We start from the raw sequence: 24100 nt of genomic DNA on the forward strand, positions 1-24100 counted from the left end.
TTGAAGGAACTCAACTCAGTCTGTGTGTGCTGGTAAACCATTGCAAAAGACACAACTGTAATAATTCACTCACCAATGGGTTGAACTTTGATGTAATCAATGGACAGGTTGTTTCCAATGGCAGAAGATCTGCTCCTCAGTCTCTCCTGGACCACAAGTTCCTCCAGGTAAATATTTTTGGTGATGTTGTAATACAGAATGGCCTTGCAGACGTAACTAAGGACAGGAAATTATGTGAGAAATGATAATGTATTTCAGTTTGATTCAGTTCAGAACTGAAGTGTACGGAAGGAAAATCGGGAGTCTCAGCATGTCTCCTCCAGTAATTGGAAGAGAAGTCACAAAACTCATCCAAGAGGCTGGATGCAGGGAGGAGGTTTCCTTTGGCTGAGGGCTCACTGTCTCAGAAAAGCGGCAAGGAATTGAACTGGAATTGATTTATTATTGTCAAAGAACACAGGACATAGAATAGTACAGCACAGTACAGGACCTTCAGCCCATGGTGTTGTAATGATCACTTAACCTACTCCAAGATCAATCTAATTCTTCCATCCCATATAGATCTTTAGTTTTCTTTCACCCAAGTACCTATCTAAGTGTCCGTGCCTGTCCCTTCGGCCTACACAGTCTCCAGAACCTTCATTCTCTGCACATTCACGTGTCTATCTACGTGACTGTGTTGAGTGTAGTATTGTTCCTGCTGCAAACAAGCTATTTTTCATACGTTTGCCCATGGCAATAAATTTGAATTTTAACTCAAGCCAATCTATTGTGCAACCTTTATCAACATAGTGTTGTAGAAAGCTACAGCACAGTAACAGCCCTCTAGTTCATGCTAAGACATTTAAGCTGCCTACTCCCATTGACCTGCACGGGGTTCATAGCCCTCCATACCCCTCCTATCCATGTACCTATCCAAACTTCTCGTAAATGTTGAAATCAAGTCTGCAAGCTCCACTTGTGTTGGAAGCTCATTCCACACTCTCATAGCTCTCTGAGTGAAGAAGTTTCCCCTCATGTTCCCCTTTAACTTTTCACCTTTCACCCTTAAACCATGACCACTGGTTATAGTCCCATCCAACCAAAGAGGAAAAAGGCCTACTTGCAGTTATCCTATCTATACCCCTCATAATTTTGTATACCTCTATCAAATCTCCACTCAATCTTCTGCAATCTAGGGAATAAAGTTCTAACCTATTCAACTTTCCTTCTTACTCAGGTCCTCCAGACCCGACAACATCCTTGTAAATTTTCTTTGTACTCCTTCAACCTTACAGCGTTTACATCTTTCCTGTAGGTAAGTGACCAAAACAGCACACAATCTTCCATTTACCCAGAAAAGGAACGTGGAAAGTCTGGTCAAAAGTTAACTATTTCTTACCGCTTCGCTTCGATTGATCTTGCTACGATCCGGACTGGTGAGGTTGAGTTGCTCTCAATTATGCTGATCAATGACAGGAAAGAAATTTATTTTAGCATAAGAACACACAACAGCAGGAACACGTGCACCAGACAAGATGATTTTCTAAACACAACAGATTCTGCAGCTGTTGGAAATCCAGAGTAACACACACACAAAATGCTGAAGGAACTCAACAGATCAGGCAACATCAATGATGGAGGATTAAACAATTGATGTTTCATGCCAAGACTCTTCATCAGGACACTAACGCTGTTTATTCCTTTCCATAGAAGCTGTCTGACCTGTTTGAGTGTGTACAGCATTTTGTGTATTGCTCTAGATTTTCTAAATCAATTCAGAAACCTAGGGGAACACTTCTTAATGCTTACTGTCATTATTGGCTTAGAATGTGTGATGGGTGTATAAACAGGCACTGTTATAACAGAGCATCTGACAGCAGCTTTCAGAGTTGATAGATAAACTTGAATCTGGTCCATCGTGGGTAAAGACCTCCCAACCATTGAGCACATCTACATGAAACACTGTCGCAGGTAAGCAGCATCCATCATCAGGGACTCCCACCACCAAGACATGTTCTTTTCTCATTACTGCTCTTAGCGAGAAGGTACAGGAGCCTCATAACCCACAGCACTAGGTTCAGGAACAATTATTACCCTTTAATCATCAGGCTCTTATACCAGAGGGGTAACTTATTCAATTTCACTTGCACCATCATTGAACTGCTCCCATGCTTATGGATTCACTTTGAAGGACCCTTCATCTCAGGTTCTAGATATTTATTATTTAATTATTATTATTATTATTCATTTGTATTTGCACAGTTTGTTGTTATCTGCACTCAGGTTGAACATCCTAGTTGGGTAGTCTTTCACTGATTCTGTTATAGTTATTATTCTACAGATTTATTATGCCCAGGTAATGGGTAAGATTTCTATTGCTATGCTGTGAGGTATTTTTATTTTAGTATTTTTCCACAAAGCAGCATGTCCTAGGAATGTTTGACAGGTTTGGCCCATACTCACTGGAATTTAGAAAAATGCCAAGAGTTGGGGGGGGGGTGGAATCTCATTGAAACATACCAAATATTGAAAGGACCAGATAAGGTGGATGTAGAGAGGATATTTTCTATGATGGGGGTAACCAGAACTGCAGGGCACAGCCTTTGAATTGAGGGGTGACCCTTTAGAACAGAGGTAAGGAGGATTTTTTTTTGCCAGAGAGTAGTAAACCTGTGGGATGTTCTGCCACAGACAGCGGTGGAAGCTAAGTCCATGGGTGTATATAAAACGGAAGTTGAGTTTCCTGATAGGTCAGGGCATTACAGAAGGATATGGTGGGAAAGCAAATGTATAGGGTTGAGTAGGATCTGGGATCAGCCATGATGGAATGGCAGAGCAGATTTGATGGGCTGAATGGACTAATTCTGCTCCTTTGTCTTATGGTCTTATGTAGCCCAATTAGGAATGCTGTGTCAGCTAATCAGGACTGTCTGGATACTTGTTGTAACTTTCTGCCCAGTGGGATGTGAGCGAGTGTTCTAGACAGCTGGATGGGAAGAGATTTCTGAAGGTCACTGGTCTGGTTTGGGGTTTATTTGGTGGGAGGTGCAGAAGGAAGAGCATCAGAGAAAGTGCCTGCAGGACCCCATCCGAAGGGGAGATCCTATTGCAAGGAGTGCTTTACAAGACAAAGGATTCTAAGAAGGGAAGTTCTGCCTGCGGTTGACAATGTGGATTTAGCACTGTGAGTAAAATGAAACACTCAGCTACTACAGATATGAGCCTCGGTGAAAGGGTTATACCCATCAGAAAATGAACCTCAGGGTTGTACATAGTGACATATATGTACTTCGGTAATAAATTTACTTTGAACAGCAGAAATTCCTACTAATAATTCATTATTCCCTACTCCAGCTGTGGACATCTGGTGTATCAAATCGGCTCTCTGCCTTTGCATCTCCAGCGAAACAAAGCAAGTCTGTCCAGCTCAAACCCTCTAATCCAGAAAGCATTCTAGTAAACCTATACACCGATCCCCAAAGAACAGTTCAGGATCAAGCCTTGGCAAAACCCTTAGAGCAGCAACACCTCATATTCAGTCAGGTTAGTCTCCAACCTGAGGCACGAACATTGATTTCTCTAACTTCTGGTAACATCTCCCTCCTCCCATTCCTCTCTTTTACCATTCCCCGTTCTGACTTCCCTCTCACCACTTCTTTTCTCCTCACCTGCTTATCTTCTCCTTCTAGTGCCTCTCCTCCTTTACTTTCTCCCATTGTCCACTGTCCTGTCCCATCAGACTCCTTCTTCTTCAGTCCTTTACCTCTTTGACCTATCAACTTCCAGCTTCTTACTTCATAAACCCTCCCCGCCCAACTACCATCCCATTCACCTGGTCTCACCCATCACCTGCCAGCTTGTATTAATTCCCCACCCCTCCACCTTCTTATTTGGGATTCTTCCCCCTTCCTTTCCAGTCCTGATGAAGGCTCTCAGTCCAAAACATCAACAGCTTATTCCTCTCTATGAATGCTGCTGGGCCTGCAAGTTACTCCGGCACGTCGTGCATGTTAAATTTCCAAAGCCCCAATACCGTCCCATAATTGGGCAAACAGAATTGCACACAATACCCCAACTGCAGAACAATCAGTGGTTGATATTGTTGGAGCAACTCCTGAACTTGCAAAATACACAAAAGCTCCTCCCCCCCAGGATCAAGGACTTCAAACAGCAGCATGACAAAATTGTAGGAGGAGGAGCAGCACCTCCTATTCTGTTTAGGTAGCCTCCAACCTCATGACATGAACAGGGATTTCTCTAACCTGGTAATTCTGCCCTCTCCACCTTCTCTCTTTTTCCTTCCATATTCTGGCTTCCCTCTTACCCTTTCTCTTCTCCTCACCTGCCCACCACCTCCCTCTAGTGCCCCTCCTCCTTCCCTTTCTTCCATGGTCCAATATTTGACATTTCCACCCTAGGAAACATGTGACACACCTCTACCAAAGGAGGTGTGAGGTACTTCTTCCCTGTGCTAGACCGCAGGTCACCCTTGGGCAAGGTACTCAGCCCCCTGCCCCAATCAAGGTCACATGAAGCCATGGGAACAGGTGGTGGACGGTCATATGAGTGGCTGGTGCATATCACAAGTCCTGGTTATGTGACCACTGAAGCCAGGCAGACAATCTCTGAAGAGTATTGATAATGGCTGGGGTCACCTGTTTTGTAAAGACACTGCCTAGAAGAAGGCAATGGCAAACTACTTTGATAGAAAAATTTGCCAAGAACAGTCATGGCCATGGAGACCGTGATCAGCCACATCATACGACACAGCACATAACAATGACCACGATGACCCTGGGAAAGAAAAGTCTGACTGCCTACTCTGTCTGCAACTCTCATCCTTTAGCAAACTTCCATCATCAGGTCTCTCGTCAGCTTTTGCTGATCTAGAGTAAACCATCCATGTCAGCCTATCCTCTCCCGAAAGCTAGCACTCTCCAATCCAGGCCACATCCTGGTTGAGCATCTGCACCCTGTTAAGCCTCTGCATCCTTCCTGTAATGTGGCAAGCAGAACTGCACACAATAAACAACGGATGCAGGACGAACACCTATGAAAAGAGGACAAAGTATGGAAATGTTTGTATCCATAAGACCCACTGTACTGTGGAACACACCACCATGCCTGTGAGGCAGGGAGTGTAGATTTGGTGAGAAACAACTAGAAGATCTCTTTGGAAAATCAGTTGCCAATCCCTTAGCCTTATCCATAATGAAAGGTTAATCTCTTGGATTGAGTTTATTGGAAATTCCCATGAGAAGTTACATTTATCTACCAGTCTATCAAAGTCATGCCTGTTCTACTCAATCCCCTAACTTTTCTTTATGTCAGTTCCCCAAAGCCATGATTCCATGAATTTTTGAGTCACAGAGTCATGGAGCACCACAGCATAGACACAGGCGACTTGGCCCACGCGCTGAAATCATATTCAGTGTGGGTGGAGGGATGAACAGGCCTTGTTTTCCTTTGCTTGTGTTCTGTGTTGTCCTGCCGAGTGCTGTGGGCATGCTGTGTTGGTGCCAGATGAGTCGTCACACTTGCACATCCCTCGGATGTGTTAGTTGTTAACACAAAAGATGCATTTCACTGTATATGCCCAAGCTGGTGCCGACTTCCATTGATTCTGTTGTGGCTATTATTCCGTATGCCCATGAGAAGAGAAATCTTTGATAATAAATTTATTTTGAACTTTGAATCTGAATAAATGAATTAATCTAAATTCTAAGAATCCTGTCGTTTACTGAATCAGAATCAGTTTTACTATCACTGACATATATCGAAAAATTTGCTGTTCTGCGGCAGTACATAAAATATACTATAAATTACTATTTACTGTGTATATACTGTATATTATATATTGCAGTACATAAAATATACTCTATACATATAATCCTCAATGAAATATCCCTCCTCACCTGACAGACATGACGTGCACAGTGTAATTCCAATTCTGAAATGACGTGGTGAGCTGAAACACAATTGAAGACACTGGGATGAATGGGCGAACCATTAACAGTGCGCAATAGAAGCGAGAGTCACTTGAAGGTAAATTTAATTAAATTACAACTTCTCTTCAGATTCCTTATACAGAGCATTCCTTCTCTCTTCTTCCATTGCCCGCTCTGGTTCCCCTCTTACCTCTTCTCTCCTCACCTGTTTATCACTTCCCCCGGTACCCTTCCTCCTTCCCTTTCTCCCATGGTCCACACTCCTCTTCTATCAGATTCCTACTTGTTCAGCTCTCCTAACTCTTCACTGCATCCTTCCTCCCACACTCATCCACCTTCCTCCTCACCTGGCTTCACATATCACTTGCCAGCTTGTACTCCTTCCTCTTCATCATAGTATTATTCTGGCTTGTTAGCCCCTTCCTTTCCCATCCTGATGACAGGATTTGGCCCCAAAAGCTGACTCTATTTCTTTGCATAGATACTGCCTGACCTGCTGAGTTCCTCCAGCATTTTGTGTGTATCACTCCAGGGTATCTGCTTTTCAGGGAAGCTGAATGACAGGGAGGTTGTGAGGGTGAAAGTTCACAAGAGAAGACAGAAGTTATGCAACATTTTCAACAATAGGCTTTGTGACTTTTCTGAGGATGTGGACAAGTGGGTTACTATGTTGATGACGGTACAAAGGCTGGAGGATTATGCACAGTGTAGAACTTGTTGCAGGTTTCAACAGGACATGGATGGAATTCAGAGCTGGGCTGAGAAGTGGCAGATGGAGTTCCATCCTCGACCGGGTTGAAAGGCCTCCGACGAGTGGATGTGGAGAGGATGTTTCCTATGGTGGGGAGTCTAAAACTAAAGGACACATTCTCAGAATAGAAGGATGTCCATTTAGAACAAAGATGAGGAAGAATTTCTTTAGCTGGCTTTGGAGGCAAAGCCATTGAGTATATTTAAGGCACAGATTGATAGATTCTTGATTAGTCAGGGCATGAAGGGATACAGGCAGAAGGCAGGATATTGGGGCTGAGGGGGGAAAATGGAACAGCCATGGTGAAGTAGTGGAGCAGACTTGATGGGCCAAATGGCCTAATTTTGTTCCTATAACTTATGGTCTTATGGTTTCAATCTGGAAAAGTATGAAGTGATGAAAAGAAGGAATGACCTACAGGAAAGATAAAAGTAAGAATGAAAGAGTAATGAGAATGTTTAGAAGGATGTTGCCAGGACTGGAGGACCTGAATTATAAGGAAAGGTTGAATAGTTTAGGGTTTTATTCTCTGGAGTGTAGAGTGAAGATTGAAGGGAGGTTTGGTAGAGATATTCAAATTTATGAGGGGTACAGATAGGGTAAATACAAGCAGGCTTTTCAACTGAGATTGGGTACGACTACATCTAGAGATAATGGGTTAGGGTGAAATGTGAAATGTTTAAATGAGGGAAAACTTTTTCACTCAGAGAGTGTGGAACGAGCTCCCAGCACAAGTGTTAGGTATGATTTCGATTTTAACTTTCACGGGAAATTTGGATCGGTACATGGATGGGAGGGGTATGGAGGGCTGTGGTCCCAGTGCCGGTTGATGGGACCAGTCAGTTTAAATGCTACAGCATGGATTAGAAGGGCTGTAGGGCCTGTTTCTGTGCCTTGTCACTCAATGAAATAAAACAAATCGTCTCCAACGTTCTATGAGAGCCATTTTCCTCGGCTCACTTGCCATCCCCACGCACCCTCCCACCCCCGTAACTGTCGATCACGTTCTTTCTTCACTGTCTATTTTTTCCCAGCAGAATGTGGGAGACTCAGGCTCCAGCTCTATTGACAAGCAGGCATTGCGAATGAGACTCTGAAGTGCTGGCAGGCCAATAATGGACGGGAATGTCTTACCCACGTTAATACATGCTGCTTAAGGCGTGGAATGTCTGGATTTTCCCCGGACTGAGAGTACAGCATAAACTGCGTCCTGTAGAACACTCCACCTGTGAGGAGAGAGCAGTGCAGAGTTACCCTGTGGATTATCTACTCAGCCCACAAGAGGCCCTCCCATCACACTCACACCACAGTGATGAACATGGGATTTCTTCAGAGACATATCGATGCAATCAGAAAGAAGGTATGGCAGCGGCTATATTTCATATGGAGTTTGAGGAGATTTGGTGTGTCACCGAGACTCCAGCAAACTTCTACTGATGTACCGTGGAGAGTTTTCTGACTGGTTGCATCACCATCTGGTATGGAGAGACCACCATACAAGATCAGAAAAAGCAGCAGAGAGTTTTAAGCTCAGCCAGCTCCATCTTGGCATCTAGCCTCCCCAGCACTGAGAACATCTTCAAAATACTAAGACCAGCCTTTCCCACCTATCCCTTATATCCCCCTCTGAACTGAGTGTCTCCTCGTGCTTTGTGGAATGTCTGGAAGCAACCGTCCCCAAACCAGATAAGGATGCAGATTTCCGTTCCTGTGTAGGACGCTCAAGAGCCAAGAACCTAGGAGTGACTACGGTTGCGTAACAGTTAGCACAACCGATGACAGCTCAGGGCATCGGAGTTCCGACTTCAATCTCCCTGCAGCCTTCTGCATCCTCCCATGAGCGCGTGGGCTTCCTCTGGGTGCTGCAGTTTCTGCCCATGTTCCAAAGATATATGGGTTAGTAGGTTGTTTGCTAATTGTAAACTGTCCCACGATTAGTCTAGGGTTAAATCGGTGGGCTGTTGGACGGGAAAGGCTTGTTCCACGCCGTATCTCTAAATAAATAAAAGATAGCAAAAGACAAATGCTCGGCAGGCAAGTTAAAAAAGTTTCCTTTCTTAAATCAAAGGATATAAAAAAATATTCCAAGTCCAAGTCTATACCGGTGAACAGTCCATGTTCCAAGTCTATACTGGTATCCATCCCCCTCTTTTCCTTCACTACATCGACGACTGCATTGGCGCAGCCTCTTGCACGCATGCTGAGCTCGTTGACTTCATTAACTTTCCCTCTAACTTTCACCCTGCCCTCAAATTTACCTGGTCCATTTCCGACACCTCCTTCCCCTTTCTTGACCTTTCTGTCTCCATCTCTGGAGATGGCCTATCTACTATAAGCCTACAGACTCTCACAGCTACCTGGACTATTCCTCTTCCCACCCTGTCTCTTGCAAAAAGGTTATCCCCTTCTCACAATTCCTCCGTCTCCGCCGCATCTGCTCTCATTCTGAGGCTTTTCTTTCCAGGACGAAGGAGATATCTTCCTTTTTTAAACAAAGGGGCTTTCCTTCGTCCACCATCAACTCTGCTCTCAAACGCATCTCTCCCATTTCCCGCACATCTGCTCTCACCCCATCCACCCACCACCCCATTCGGGATAGGGTTCCCCTTGTCCTTACCTACCACCCCACCAGCCTCCAGGTCCAACGTATAATTCTCCGTAACTTCCGCCACCTCCAACGGGATCCCACTACCAAACACATTTTTCCCTCCCCCCCTCTTTCTGCTTTTCGCAGGGATCGCTCCCTACGCGACTCCCTTGTCCACTCATCCCCCCCATCCCTTCCTACCGATCTCCCTCCTGGCACTTATCCTTGTAAACTGAACAAGTGCTACACCTGCCCTTACACTTCCTCCCTCACTACCATTCAGGGCCCCAGACAGTCCTTCCAGGTGAGGCGACACTTCACCTGTGAGTCGGCTGGTGTGATATACTGCGTCCGGTGCTCCTGGTGTGGCCTTTTATATATTGGTGAGACCCAGCGCAGACTGGGAGACCGTTTCGCTGAACACCTACACTTGGTCCACCAGAAAAAGCAGGATCTCCCAGTGGCCACACATTTTAATTCCACGTCCCATTCCCATTCTGATATGTCTATCCATGGCCTCCTCTATTGTCAAAATGAATCTAAACTCAGGTTAGAGGAACAACACCTTATATACCGGCTGGGTAGCCTCCAACCTGATGGCATGAACATTGACCTCTAACTTCCATTAATGCCCCTCCTCCCCTTCTTACCCCATCCCTGACATATTTAGTAGTTTGCCTGTTCTCCATCTCCCTCTGGTGCTCCCCGCCTCCTCCTTTCTTTCTCCTGAGGCCTCCCGTCCCATGATCCTTTCCCTTCTCCAGCTCTGTATCACTTTCGTCAATCACCTTTCCAGCTCTTAGCTTCATCCCACCCCCTCCGGTCTTCTCCTATCATTTCGCATTTCCCCCTCCCCCCACTACTTTCAAATCTCTTACTATCTTTCCTTTCGTTTAGTCCTGATGAAGGGTCTCGGCCCGAAACGTCGACAGCGCTTCTCCCTATAGATGCTGCCTGGCCTGCTGTGTTCCACCAGCATTTTGTGTGTGTTATTAAAAAAATATTAACTGCCTTGATCTGCTGTGTTGTAATTCATATCAGATCAAAGCCTGGAAACACACTGTGTGTTCCGGCTCTCTCACAGGGTACAGTAATACACATAACTAATCACAACAGTAATGTTCTACTTGTGTTGAGCTTGCAGACTTCACTGAATGTCCTCTCAGAGTTTGCAAGAAATGATCCACTCTTCAGCACGACATGCACAAAATCCACACTTTGGAATTACATCAATTAGATCTTAAGTGTCCCTCCCACTTGGGAAACATCTGGGCCCTTGTAGAAATTCTGCACCAGATGTGAGGAATAAATTGGTGGAAAAATGACAGTCTGCACACTCGACACTAGGTGGCAACATCTTCCTAGCTACCAGGTGCTGTGTTAGTGACGATCAGAGGGATGTGTGTGTTAGTCGATGGTGTGACTGAAAATATAGAACATAAAACATTACAGCACAGCACAGGCCTGTCGGTTAGCCAACTTTTTAAACTACTCCAAGATCAATCTAACCGTTTCCTCCCACATAACCCTCCATTTTTCTCTCATCCATGTGCCTAAAAGTTTCTCTAATATCCCTAATGTACCTGCCTGTACCACCACCCCTTGTAGTGCATTCACGCATTCACCACTCTCTGTGTGTAAAAAATACTACTTCTGACTTTCCCCCAATCACCTTAAAATTATGTCCATCGTACTAGAAGAGAGAACAAAGTCATTTTCAAATATCAAATGCAGATGGGCCCAATTGTAGTCCTAAAGCAGACAACAGCTGCCAAAGTTCATATCAATTACATACTGCAAAATTTCTCTGCCATATCTCCCTCATAATACAGTGGATTTTGGTTAATCAGAAAGAATAAAAACTATATCGATAAAATTGCTGGGATTCCTTCATATATTTGGAATATGATGCCACTTAATTTGATGTGGGAGACTGTTGCCGAACTAACGTAATTTTGTTCATTTGCGGTCAATAAAAAGCATACAGCAGATGAATTCCTCCAGTGGTAACTATTAGGAAGTAGTACACAGTTTTATAGTACTATAGAGGTATTGGTAGTTATGTAATTTGTTCTGTATTTCATTTAGATACATACATTGTTACTCAGTTAAACAATAGTTTGCCTTTTTTTTATATCTTTTGACTATTTCCATGGAATTTTGGCTAATTAGGACAGCTGATTAATTGAGCCAAAATGTGCTGATCCCAATGTATCCCAATTAACCATAATCCACTGTATTTATTAACTAAATTTTCTCTGTAATTCAACTCAAATCAGAGTTGGTTTACACACCCAAAATGCTGGACAAACTCAGCAAGTCAGGCAGCATCTCTGGAAAAGAGTCAACACTTTGGGACTAGATCCTTCATCAGCCCTCTTCTCTTCACTTCACTTTCTTCTAGGACCCTGATTAAGGGTCTTAGCCTGAAACGATGACTGCTTCTTCCTTTCCATAGCTGCTGCCTGACCTGCTGAGTTCCTCCAGCAGTTTGTATGTGTCATTCCAAGACATCCATTTTCAGAGTTCGTTTATGATATTTCTCGAATCAAACTACATCTGACGGACTCGGCTGGTTAGTTATCATGCAAAGTTGATTATTTTCACACTCGTTTGCGAGCATGACCAAAAGCAAAGGCTCGTTGAAGCAATTGGTTCAGTTGCACGAAACCTACACATTCAACACAAGACTGACCCAACAGCAGGCGGCTTGATGGGCTGAAAGGCTTCATTCTGCTTCTGTGCCTTATGATCTTATAAACTAAACCTGTGCCTTTCTCTCTTCCGGGAAGGTCCTACTCTCCGATCTACTGATACACTTTGATCTGGTTGGGCCGCTACAGAGGTTTGTAAACTCAGTCATCGCCTTCATGGGCACTAGCCCCTTCACCAGCTAGGACATCACAGCATCACGGTAGTGTAGCGGTTAGCATGATGCTATTACAGTTCGTGTGTATTTTCTCCAGGGACTTCAGTTCCCTCCCACAGGCCAAAGACGTTCCAACTAGTAGGCTACTTGGTCATGGCAAATTGTCCCATGATTGGGCCGGGGTTAAATCAGGGGTTGTTACATGCGCAGCTCCAAGGACCAGAAAGGCCACGTTGCATCTCTAAAAAAATCTTCAAAAGACAATACCTCAAAAAGGTGGCATCCATCATTAAGGACCCGCACCACCCAGGGCAGATCCTCTTTTCAATGCTACCATCAGGGAGAGGGTGCTGCAGCCTGAAGACCCTAACACCACATTTCAGAACAGCTTCTTCCCCTCCACCATCAGATTTCTGAATGGACATTGAACCAACTAACGAGCACGACTTCACTGCTTTTGCACTCTTCTTACACTTAATTGATTTTATATTTATACAGCACTGGGGAAAAGTCTTAGCCACATGTAAAAAAAATTCTGTAAAGATGCTTTCAAAAGTAATGAATTTACTATAAAGAGCAGTAAACTGTAAAAACCTAAATCAAATCAATACTTGGTGTGATCGCCTTTTGCCTTTAAAACTGCATCAATTCTCTCAGCTACACTGTGGTGCAGTTTTAGAAGAAAATAAAACTCTCAGATAATCTCAGACAGCCTCAATGATGTTGAAATCAGGACTCTATGGGGGCCATACCATCTGAAACTATATAAAAAATCTGGGGTGCCTAAGACTTTTGCACAGCATTGTACATTTCTTATTAGAATTTATAACGTATTTTATGCATTATACTGTACTACTGCCTCCAAACAACAAATTTCACGACAGTGATAATAAACTGGATTCTGACTCTGATTCGGGTAAACTGGCTTCAGCTACAGTCAAGGAAAACTACACGGAACTCATCTGTCTCTCGGGTCGAACCAGTCACACCCACCCGAGGCTCATTGTTCAAAATAGCCACTGCATTTCCTCCTTCAACGCAATCAGCTTGGTCTCTCTTTCTGCAAAACCACCTCCAACCCTGATGGACGGACATCAAAAGAGGAATTTTGCTAATGTGACGTAGAATGAGCACGTACCTGCTTCTACGACTTCTACCGGCAGCTACTTCCATGTACCCATCACCTACCCGTGGAAAACCTGACCCACCACCCCCCCCCGTGTCCCCGTTAAATCTTTCCCTTCTCAACTTAAAATTATGTCCTCTAGCTTTGGACTCCCCTACCCTGTAGAGTCATATTGTCATACAGCATTACAGCACAGAAATAAGCCTTCGGGCCATCTAGTCCATACTAACCCGGCTTTCTGCCTACTCCCATCGACCTGCACCTGGACCATAGCCCACCATAGCTCTCCCATCCACGTACTTATCCAAACTTCTCTTCAACATTGCAATTGAGCCTTCATCAACCACTTGTACACTTCCAGCAACCTCTAAATGAAGAAGGTCCTTCTCAGGTTCTCCTTAAATATTTCTCCTTTCACGCTTAACCCTTGACCTTTAGTTCTAACCCAAGAGGGAAAGGCCTGCGTGCATTTACCATATCTATACCCCTCATAATTTTGCATGCCTCTATTCCCCGCTAGAGAGAATAAAGTCCTAATCTATTCAACATATTCCTGTAATTAAGGCCCTCAAGTCCCGGAAACATTCTCCTCTGATCCCTATCACTTAAATGGAAATGAAGTGTTACATATTTTTGCATTAAAAAATAACAACAGAATTGTTCTTGCTATTTGTTTATGTAATAATATGCAGAATTGTTTTTGCATATGTTACAATGTCAGAACCCAAACTCACAGTGGTCGGGGCGGCAGGGTAGCGTAATGGTTAGCACAGCGCTTTACACTGCCAGCGACTGAGTTGAATCCCCCCCCCCCCCCCCAACTGCCTGCAAGGAGTTTGAACATTCTCCCCATCACCGCGTGTGTTCCTCCGGGTGCTCCGGTTTCCTCTCACAGTCCAAAGACATACCGGTCGGTAGGTTAATTGGTTATTGTAAATAGCGCGGTGGTTAGACTAGGACTAAATCAGGGGGTTGCTGGCTGGCACAGCTCGAGGGGCCTGCTCCGTGCTGTATCTCAATGAATAAATAAATTAATTAATCAACACTGCTAAAACTACTTGATGAGTTTTACAAGTGATAGCGTTTAACTAATTTCTAACCTTTAACCAAGCAATCAATTGTGTCATACACCCTAAATTCTGCTAAATCTACATGTTCAGTCTAACCACTACCAACACCAGTGAGCTAGCTACTACAGTGATTTTTGGTGACTTTTCTTTAACTAGCTAAGACTACAGATTTCGGCAGACGTACGGTTAGCGATCAACATTCCACACAAGCAACTCCTGCCAGCCATGCCCTCACACAGACAGAGCAGAGAGGAGGCTTGGTTGGGGGAAACTGATGGTTCTGCGCTGCCCAGGCCGGAGTCGAAGGTCTTGCTGAATCCTGGAATGTCACGGGGGAGAGCTGGAGGTGATGGAAGCACAGTTGGTGAAGAGCTGAACTGAAGATTTGGTGAGTGTGTAGAGGAGGTCTGAGAGCCCTTCAGGAGCCATTCGTTTGTCACTACGCTCATCTTGAGTTCCCAGGCCAACTCACTCATGGAAGGTAGAGCAGGAAGACTCATCAGCAATGTGGGCAACAATACTGGCTCTGAGGATCCAACATTCAGCTGGAATGATGTTGCAAGCGCCATTTCTGATACCTGTTCACCTCGTGGCAAAGATTGCAGTTCCAGGTTATAAGTGGGTGTCTCTCTAGCATAAATTTTTGAGGTGTGGTCTTTCAGTGTCCTTATGTGCTGCTGATTTGTCGAAGCAGTGCTTAAGATTTGGCTGTCAGTTGATGTTTGCACTGATCTACTGACCAGTGTGAGTTCAGATTCTGACATTGTAAAAATGTCACTGTATTGTACATGTTTAGGTTCTTTTGATAGCAATGGAGTAGGTGTATTGAAAGATGGCACATGGGGTCCCAAGTGTACTGGTAACAAAGTCATTACCTGAGGACCTTCTGATCTTTCAGGTAATGCAGGACTCATGGAGACTTCCTCCACTGTTCCATCCAGGGATAAAGCCAACCAGGTCATCCAAACTTCCTTTTGAGCTTCCATTTCCGTTTGGGTAGCTGATATCATAAAGTCCTCTTGGGAGGAAGAACCAGCAATCATATCCAAGTGATTTGCCTGGAAAACACTCCACTTTTCCTGGAATGGTCCTGGATCTGTCAGTGAAAAGCCTGGAAAGTCAGTTACATTTATAGTTCCATGGGATGAATTCATTCTCAAGATTGGAATGCCATCGGATTTGGAGAGATGGTCAGGGTGAAGCAAATTTGTATGTCCTCTTCTTATGTTTTCATGGACATCCAAAGACTGGAACAAGACTGCTGCCTCTGGTCTCTGGTCTAAGGGTGCAGTCCACGGGCTCCAAACATCTGCCACTGAAGCAAGCAGTGAAGGCTTGAGGCTACCAACCACTGCTGAGGAGTCATTCCTTGGTGGAAGACCATTGGAATCATTCTTCCTTTGAAAAGTGTCAAAGGTTAAAGGGTTCTTCTCTGAATGAGGAGTGTCGGAGATGAAGGATTCGTTCCCTGGATTTGCAATGTCAGAAGTTAAGGATTCATTTCCTAAAGAATAAATGTCAAAAGCCAAGGTTTCATTCCCTGGATGTGGAGTGTCAGAGGTTATAGAATCATTCCCTCGATACAGAATTTTGGAAGTTAAGTATACATTCCCTGGATTTGGACTGTTGGAAGTTAAAGATTCATTCTTTGGATGCGGAATACTGGAAGTCAAGGATTTGTTCTCTGGATATCGAATGTTGGAGGTGAAGACTTTGTTCCCTAAAGCTGGTGTGTTCAACATTAAGGACTCATTCCCAGGATCTGGATTTACAGAGGTTAAGGATTTAATCTCCATATCAGAAGCACCAGAGGGTAAGGTGGATGCGGTGTGCAAGGAAACCCATGCATTTTTGGTCAACCATCCAGTATTTTTGTCCATCATCATCTCCCATGTGTTTTCTGTCACAATAGGTTCAGTGAGAATGCCTCGTGCGTTATGCAGTGTGACGGGAGTCAGCGAGACTTCGCTGAAGTCTTTATATACAAACAGTTTGCTGAGAGGAAGGAGAGAAGGTCTGGTTTCTATCATAGACAGACTCCACTGACTGACGTTAACTGGTGAAGCATTTTCCAGTTGCAATTCCAAGGCTCTTGTTGCTGCTGATGCCTGACTCTGTTGGTCACTTGTTCTTAAATCTAGCTGTAACATCGTGGTGCTGACGTCAACTGACTGCACTATCAGAGAATTGGAGAAATGGACGCTGTACTCAGCAGATCCCAGTGACAATTTCCCTGAGTTGGACTGCAGTTGAGTGAGATCCACAGGGAATTCAGAGTTGGTAAGACTCGGAGAAATATCCAAGAAATTATCTGGAATTGGAGAATGATTTACCATGTTCAACATTGTCAGGGGCGTAGAAACAAACATCAAAGTACTGGCATGGTTCATTTTTTTGTGCAGCCCACCTGATGTGCGGCAAAGGTCCTTATCCACATTTTTCACTGAACTAGGAGTGCCATACATTTGGCTCCTTTCCAAAAACTGTCCTGAAAGCGGTGTGAACACTTGGTATCTCCTTAATTGATTTGCTATCTGTTCAGTGTTAATAAGCAGCCTTTGTGTTGATGCCATAAGTTCTTGGCCCTTGATTGTGAGGTGGAGCAAATCAGCCTCTTGAATTAGTGGAGTGTCATTGACACCGTTCTGGCGCCTTTCCAAAGGCGGGCTAAAGATGATGGAAGCAAATTGCCCTGGATCAAGCAAAGAACTTGGCCAGCCTGTCAAGGGACTATTCTCCTCTAGTGAGGCAGTGCTAGAAGACTTGGAACTAGTAGGCTCAGTAGAGAACTTGGGTCCATGGGAGACTATTGAAGATTCAGCATTGCCATGAAGAGACTGTGTTGAAGTTTCTTTGATGAATAGATCCCCTAGAGGGTTCAATGGATTTATCAGCTGCATCATATTACTGGTGGGAGTCCAGAAGGAGCCATATAGGAGATGCCCAGTAGATGCAATGCTGTCTGCACTTAATTCAGGTAGGGACCCTGGTGGAGTGGGATTAATTGGATGGTACTGCACCAGGAAGGGTACTTGTGTTTGTATCTCTGATAAGTTTAACTCATCAGATGACCTTTGGCCAGAAATGTGTTGGTTAGATGACAGTACAGAAGTATTAGTTGTCTTTAAACTCAACATTTCCATCCTAGCATCAATACCAAGTCTGGTGATGGCCTCACGGGTTTCAGGAGCAGGAACTGTTATCTCAACAGTGTTTTCTGTAACATTAACTGTTGAGTTCTTGCTAGCAAACTTCAAGTCCCAGAACTGCCTCCCCACTTGTGGTAACCTAGTGAGGAATTCAGAAGTCAGTCCAGATGTATTGGCACTCTGATTGGTTGTGATGTTACCTCCAGTAAAGTTGGGAAAGATACTTGGAGGAAGATGTTTCATTACAGTGACATTACTAGCTGCCTTCTTCGAAGAATTTGACTCCTTGGTTACACGTGAGCTCTCGGTAATGGTCTTGGTGAAGACAATCGAAGCATTATGCACATGCGGGAATATTGGCTTCAAAGGGCTGGGTCTGGGTCTCAGGGGGAACCTCAGTGGTGTGGAGATGATCCCCAGCGGGTTTCTGATCCTCCCCGATCTCTGCTCCATCTGCCAATTTGATCCTTGACAGCACTCATTTGGCAGAACCTGGAACCTCTGTAAATCTAGTTTGTTAAAACTTCCAGCTGTTAGTGGAAAAATCGTTATTAGTCCATTGTGTTAACCTTCATTCTGAATCTTCGTACACATTGACATATCTTGCAGAACTACCTTCACTTCCTCCAATACATTATTAAGTGCAGGAAAATATAATTTAGTGGAGCAAAACTATAAGGGATGCAGACTCAGTTGACACTTTTAAACACCAAATCAAAACTTACTTACTTAACTTTGTTATTAACTAAAATATTTTGTCTTTTATTTTCATGTTTGCACTTTATCCCATTGTAAAGCAGTTTGAACTAGGTCTATATGAAAAGTGCTTTATAAATAAGTTCTTATTATTATTACATACCACCCCATCCACCCACCATCCTATCTATGACGACATTATTGGACTGAGCATCCAGTGACTTACTCAGCTCTGTGCTCTCCCGGGATCCAGGCGTGGTGACTTCAGTGTGCGGAGTATTTGTGCCTTTGTGACGTAATCAGATGCAAGATATTGATCACATAGCTGAATGAACTTCAAAGTGGTCTGAGTACTTCTCACTACTCCTCTGAACTTCCCTTTGTGAACCACCTGGGAATTCTCAGAAAATCCACTCAACGTGCCATAGAATTTTCTAAACTGGAATCTTCTCCAGTTCCCTACTGGAAGAAAATGTGCTTGCTGCAACAGGGAGAGACTGTGCAGCCCTTGTGTTGGCTTCTTGAGAGACTTTAAGAATCCAAAGACATACAAGGTAAGTTAATTGGTCTTTGTAAATTGTTCCATGGTTGAGTTAGGGGTAATTGTGGTTGTGGCTCTACCCCTAAATAAATATAAATAAATAAATAGTGAAAGGCTTAGACAGATAGACATGGAGGCAATGTTTCCTAGAGCGGGGGAGTCTATGACCAGAGGGCACAGTCACAGAATGCAAGGACATCCCATTAGAACAGAGAGAAGGAGGAATTTCCTTTGGTAGAGAGTGGTCAGTCTGTGGAATTCATTGCCAGAGATGGCAGTGGAGGCCAAGCTATTGGGTATCTTTAAAGTTCTTTTGATTAGTAAGGGTGTCACAGGTTATGTGCAGAAGGTAGAATAGTGGGGTTGAAAAGGAAAACGTATCAGCTATGATTGAATGATGGAGCAGACTCAATGGGCCAAATAGCCTAATTCTGCTCCAGAGTCTCATGGTCTTATGAATAGAACTGTGTGCAATGAGTGAATCATGTAATATATTGTTCATAATCTAACATTCAGCACAGTGCACCATGCCACCATTACTGAATATAAAGTCGAGATGGTTGACTGTCCATCATTGCATCTTTAAACCCGCTGACTTACATGATTTTTAGTGTATTGCACAGAACAGCTTACAATATACACCAGCATCAATATGCTGTTTGTGAACAGTGTGTGGAGGTTACCCGTTCCCATGTCATATGCTATAACGTGGATCCAGTGTATCGTGCACCAGGTCTTAATGAATAGGTATAGGGCAACTTTACACAAAGCAGAAGCATAATTAAAATTTACACCATATGGGATAGTAATGCCCTGAACAAACATGTTTGTTCTGCGGAGGAAGTTTGAAAGATGAAAATTGCATCAGTAGATGGGTGAATGATTGTTCTCATTGAAGTGTTTTCTACACTGTGATTGGTCAAATGTTTTACACACACACTTCACGTTTGTAATTTTCTTTAAACTCTGTTATATTCCAGGTCTTATATCATGACATACTACCCCTAAGGTAGCAGGTTAAGTCGGTGGTGAAGAAGGCAAATACAATCACAAACAAGAGAAAATCTGCAGATGCTGGAAATCTGAACAACACACACAAAATGCTGGAGGAACTCAACAGGCCAGGCAGCATCCGTGGAAAAGAGTACAGTCGACGTTTCGGGCTGAGACCCTTCAGCAGGACAAATGCAATGCTGACATTCATTTAGAAAGGACTAGATTATAAAAGCAAGGATGTAGTGCTGATCACAAACAAGAGAAAATCTGCAGATGGTGGAGATCCGAGCAACACACACAAAATGCTGGAGAAACTCAGCATGCCAAGCAGCATCTGTGGAAAAAACTGCACTCAACGTTTCGGGCCGAAACCCTTCACTGATGCTCCATTAGACAGTGATTGGAGTTCATGGAATATTGTGAGCAGTTTTGGGCTCCTTATCTATGAAAAGATCTGCCAGCATTGGAGAGAGTCCAGAGGAGCTTCACAAGAATGATTCTGTGAATGAAAAGGTTAACGTCCGAGGAGTGTTTGGTGGCCCTGTGCCTGTACTCACTGGAGCTTAGAGGAATGAATGGAAACCTATTGAATATTGAAAGGCCTAGACTGAGTGGATGTAGAGAAGATGTTTCTTATAGTTGGGGAGTCTAGGACCAGAGGGAACAGACTCAGAATAAAGGGCAATCCCCTTAGAACGGAGATGAGGAGAAATTTCTTTCGCCAGAGAGTGGTGAATCTGTGAAATTCATTGTGGAGGTGAAGTCATTGTGTATGTTTAAAGCAGAGGTTGATACACTCTTGATTTTTAATAGTATCAGAAGTAATGTGGAAAAGGCAGGAGAATGGGGTTGAGAGGGATAATAAATCTCACCCAGTGGGCTGAATGGTCTAATTCTGCTCCTAAGTCTTATGTCTTTAAGTAAAAATGAATGTACTCTAACACACTATAACAATCTATTGCAAAAAATATAATACTATATTTAGTTGCATTCATGTTCTGTATACAATACACAATACAAAATTCTAAAATGTATTATCACTAAGCTAATGCTTTACTGAAACTTAAACTATAATAAACAATCCTAGTAAAATAAGTTACAAGAGATGAAAGTTACAAATCATTCTTATATTTACAAATAGAATTCCTCTTTATTACTAAAAGCAATTATCCCCTGAAACTATCTGACACAGTAATTATAATAGGGCAGTTGGTGGGAGATTGCCAGCACACCGCCAAGCCTTCACACCAGCTGCCTCCGTTATAGTAAATTATATTAAAAATGAAAGGTACATTTGTCTTACCATCAGGCGAGGGGTCGACACTGTTAGTGGTGTGGATGTTAGTGGTGGGGGTGTTGGAGTTAGCTGGTGAGGCAGTTGCTAATAAGACAAGGAAGAGCAGGCAAGGTAACGTTATTACATCGTGCATTGGTTAGTCATTACATACAGTTACCGAACTCGGCATATGAACCAAATGTTGTTACAATGAATAATTCCCTGAAAATCTTCAATTTTACCATTCACCTATGACAAGAAAAGTGATAGAACCTCACCTCTAGATAACTTTGCCCTGTTTTTGCACTACAAGTTATTTCTTATTGTAATTTATAATGTTTTATGAAGGTATTGCAATATACTGCTGCTGCACAACAACATATTTTACAACGTATTCTGCATCACAGCCTGGAATAGAAGCAGCAATGCCTTTAAATGGAAAATCCTACAAAGTCTAATGGATTCAACCTAGTACATCACAGGTAAAGCCCTCCCAACCATTAAAATGATGTCGTAGGGAAGCAGGGCCCATCATCAGAGATCCCCACCACCCTGGCCATACTTTTTTCTCGCTACTGCCGTCAAGTAGAAGGTACAAGAGCCTCAGGACTTGCACCATCAGGGTTAAGAACAGCTATCGCCCCACAACCATCAAGCTTTTGAACAAAGGGAATAATTGCACTCACTTCCCCTTACTTTGAGGTGTTCCCACAACCAATAACCTCACTTTGACGACTCTTTATCTTGCTATCTCGTGCTCTCATTATTTATTGCTATTTATTTATATTTGCATTTGCAGAGTTTGTTGTCTTCTGCACTCCAGTTATAGTGATTCTCCAATTATAGTAACTCCAATTGATTCTGTTATAGTTACTATTCTATAGAGTTGCTGAGTATCCCTGCAGGAAAATGAATCCCAGGGTTGCATACAGTAACATATATGTACTTTGATAATGAATGTTACTTTGAACTTTGAATATTAAACGTGATTCTGATTCTGTGCTCCCCACCAGAGTGTAAGCACCTGGTATAACCACACACTCAGTCAGATAGTCGGGATACACTGTTAGTCCCATCTCTTCAACAACACATTAAACTGAGGCAGGGTATGTCAACAACCCTACTAAACTACACAGGGAGAGCAATATACTGAAGATCAGGCCCAATAATTCCACATTAACCACCCACTGACACTAATCCTACACAGACATGTTCTCTTTTATTAGAAAGAAGGAAGCTGCAGTAAGATTTTAAATCAATTACAGATGAGTTAACATAGAATATTACAGCACAGTACAGGCTATTCGGCCCACAATGCTGTGCCAACCTTTTAACCTATTTGAAGATCAATCTAACCCTACCCTCTCTAAAGCTTTCTTACTCACTGTCTCCCCACATTCCCACCAACTCCCCCCAGATTCTAACACTCATCTATCACCTACACAACAGGGGAAATTTACAGTGGACAATTAACCCATTAAACTACCTGTCTTTGGCATGTGGGAGGAAACCGGATTTTGCGGGGAAACCCCATGCATTCACAGGGCGAGCATGCAAACTCCTTGTGGTAGTGGTAGGTACACGAGGGATATTGAAGATACACTTGGAGAGGCACGTGGATGAAAGTAAAATGGAGGCCTGGGTAAGAAGGGTTAGTTTGATTTTAGAGTAGATTAAATGAGCAGCACAACATTGCGGGCCAAAGGGCCTGGGCTGCATAGTACTGTGATGTTCTATGTAACTCCACAAAGATAGCACCGGAGACTGGGATCAAACTGGGTCAGCGAAGCTGTGAGGTGGCAGTATTAACTTCTGTCTCAGGGTTTACAGAGAGAGAAACAAGGGAACAATTAGCTCTGGATACAGGGATATGAGTTACGGCCTAGGACCGAGACAATAGATCCAAGTGACTTTACTGATGAATAACAGATGGTGTCTTGCAAGTGTTGTCCCAGCCTGGCTGGAGAATAATGAGTGGGAGCTAAGGAGGGTTTGTGGACCACAGGAGTGATGGCACCTGCTGACGTTAAATCACCCAGAGAGGAGCTGGTGCAGAGCTTATCAGTTGCTTGCAAAGAGCCGCATCAAGTGAGTTAAGGTCTCTGGCACATGTCCAGCGTCTGCTGTATAGCAAGCAACCGCAACAGTAGCTGAGGTCATAGGTCAAAATGAAGAGGGGTGATGGTGTAGAATTCCAGGAGAAGACAGAAAGAAGCATACACCCCACACCCCACCCCAACTACAATGAATTCATGTTATCTTCAATGTCCTCATCCCAAGTACGAGGCACTTATCTATCCAGCTTTGCATCTGAAGACACCTGAGAATGAAGGGGCTGAAGCATTTTTCCCTGCAGTGAAGGAAGGTGAGAGATGACCTTTGTAAAATTATGAGGGGCATAGACAATGTGAATGCTCAGTCTTTTTCACAGGGTATCTATGGTCCCTTGAAAGAGGCATCATAGATAGACAGGGTCATAAAGAGAGCTTTCAGCATATTGGCCTTCATAAATCAGAGTACTGAGGTACAGGAATTGCAATGTGATGTTGAAGTGTAAGGCATTGATGGGACCGAATTTGGAGTATTTTGTGCAGTTCTGGCCACCTACCAACAGGAAAGATACCAATCAGATCAAGAGAGTTCAGAGAATATTTACAAGGATGTTGCCAGGACTTAAGCACCTGAGTTATAAGGAAAGATTGAATAGATGAGGACTTTGTTACCTGGAAGGAAGGAGAATGAGGGGAGAGTTGGTTGAGGTAGACAAAATTACGAGGGGTATAGATAGAGTAACTGCAAGCAGTCTTTTTCCCTTGGACTGGTTCAGACTAGAACTAGTGGTCACGGGTTTAGGATGAAAGGTGAAATATTTGGGGGAATGCAATGCAAGGGTAGTGAGAAAATGGAATGAGCTGCTAACGGAAATGGTAGATGCAGGTTTAATTGCAGCACTTAAGAGAAGGTTTGATAGGAGGGGTTTGGTGGGATAAAGTCCAGCGTCAGGTAGATAGGACTCGGCAGAAGGCCAACTTGGCACAGAATAGATGAGCTGAAGGGTTTGTTCCTATGCTGTAGTGTTGCTTGACTCTATATGGTCGGGAAATCCAAA

General features: G+C 43.6%; 1 protein-coding gene across 5 annotated transcripts in view; it reads right to left on the minus strand.

Moving 5' to 3' along the window:
* Positions 1 to 24100, minus strand: part of adgrg6 (adhesion G protein-coupled receptor G6) — a 161718-nt gene that overhangs the window by 54085 nt on the left and 83533 nt on the right. For 3 of the 5 annotated variants that reach the window (XM_073050435.1, XM_073050436.1, XM_073050439.1), the window contains 6 exons: positions 21019 to 21096; positions 18405 to 18464; positions 7816 to 7907; positions 5898 to 5950; positions 1382 to 1444; positions 74 to 216 (listed from right to left, as the gene is read on the minus strand). In XM_073050435.1, coding sequence (XP_072906536.1) covers positions 74 to 216; positions 1382 to 1444; positions 5898 to 5950; positions 7816 to 7907; positions 18405 to 18464; positions 21019 to 21096 — 489 coding nt within the window. The remainder of the gene's footprint in view (positions 1 to 73; positions 217 to 1381; positions 1445 to 5897; positions 5951 to 7815; positions 7908 to 18404; positions 18465 to 21018; positions 21097 to 24100) is intronic. The other 2 variants (XM_073050437.1, XM_073050438.1) reach the window with 2 other exon arrangements.

The sequence above is a fragment of the Hemitrygon akajei genome, chromosome 7, assembly GCF_048418815.1.
Source record: "Hemitrygon akajei chromosome 7, sHemAka1.3, whole genome shotgun sequence".
Taxonomy (NCBI): domain Eukaryota; kingdom Metazoa; phylum Chordata; class Chondrichthyes; order Myliobatiformes; family Dasyatidae; genus Hemitrygon; species Hemitrygon akajei.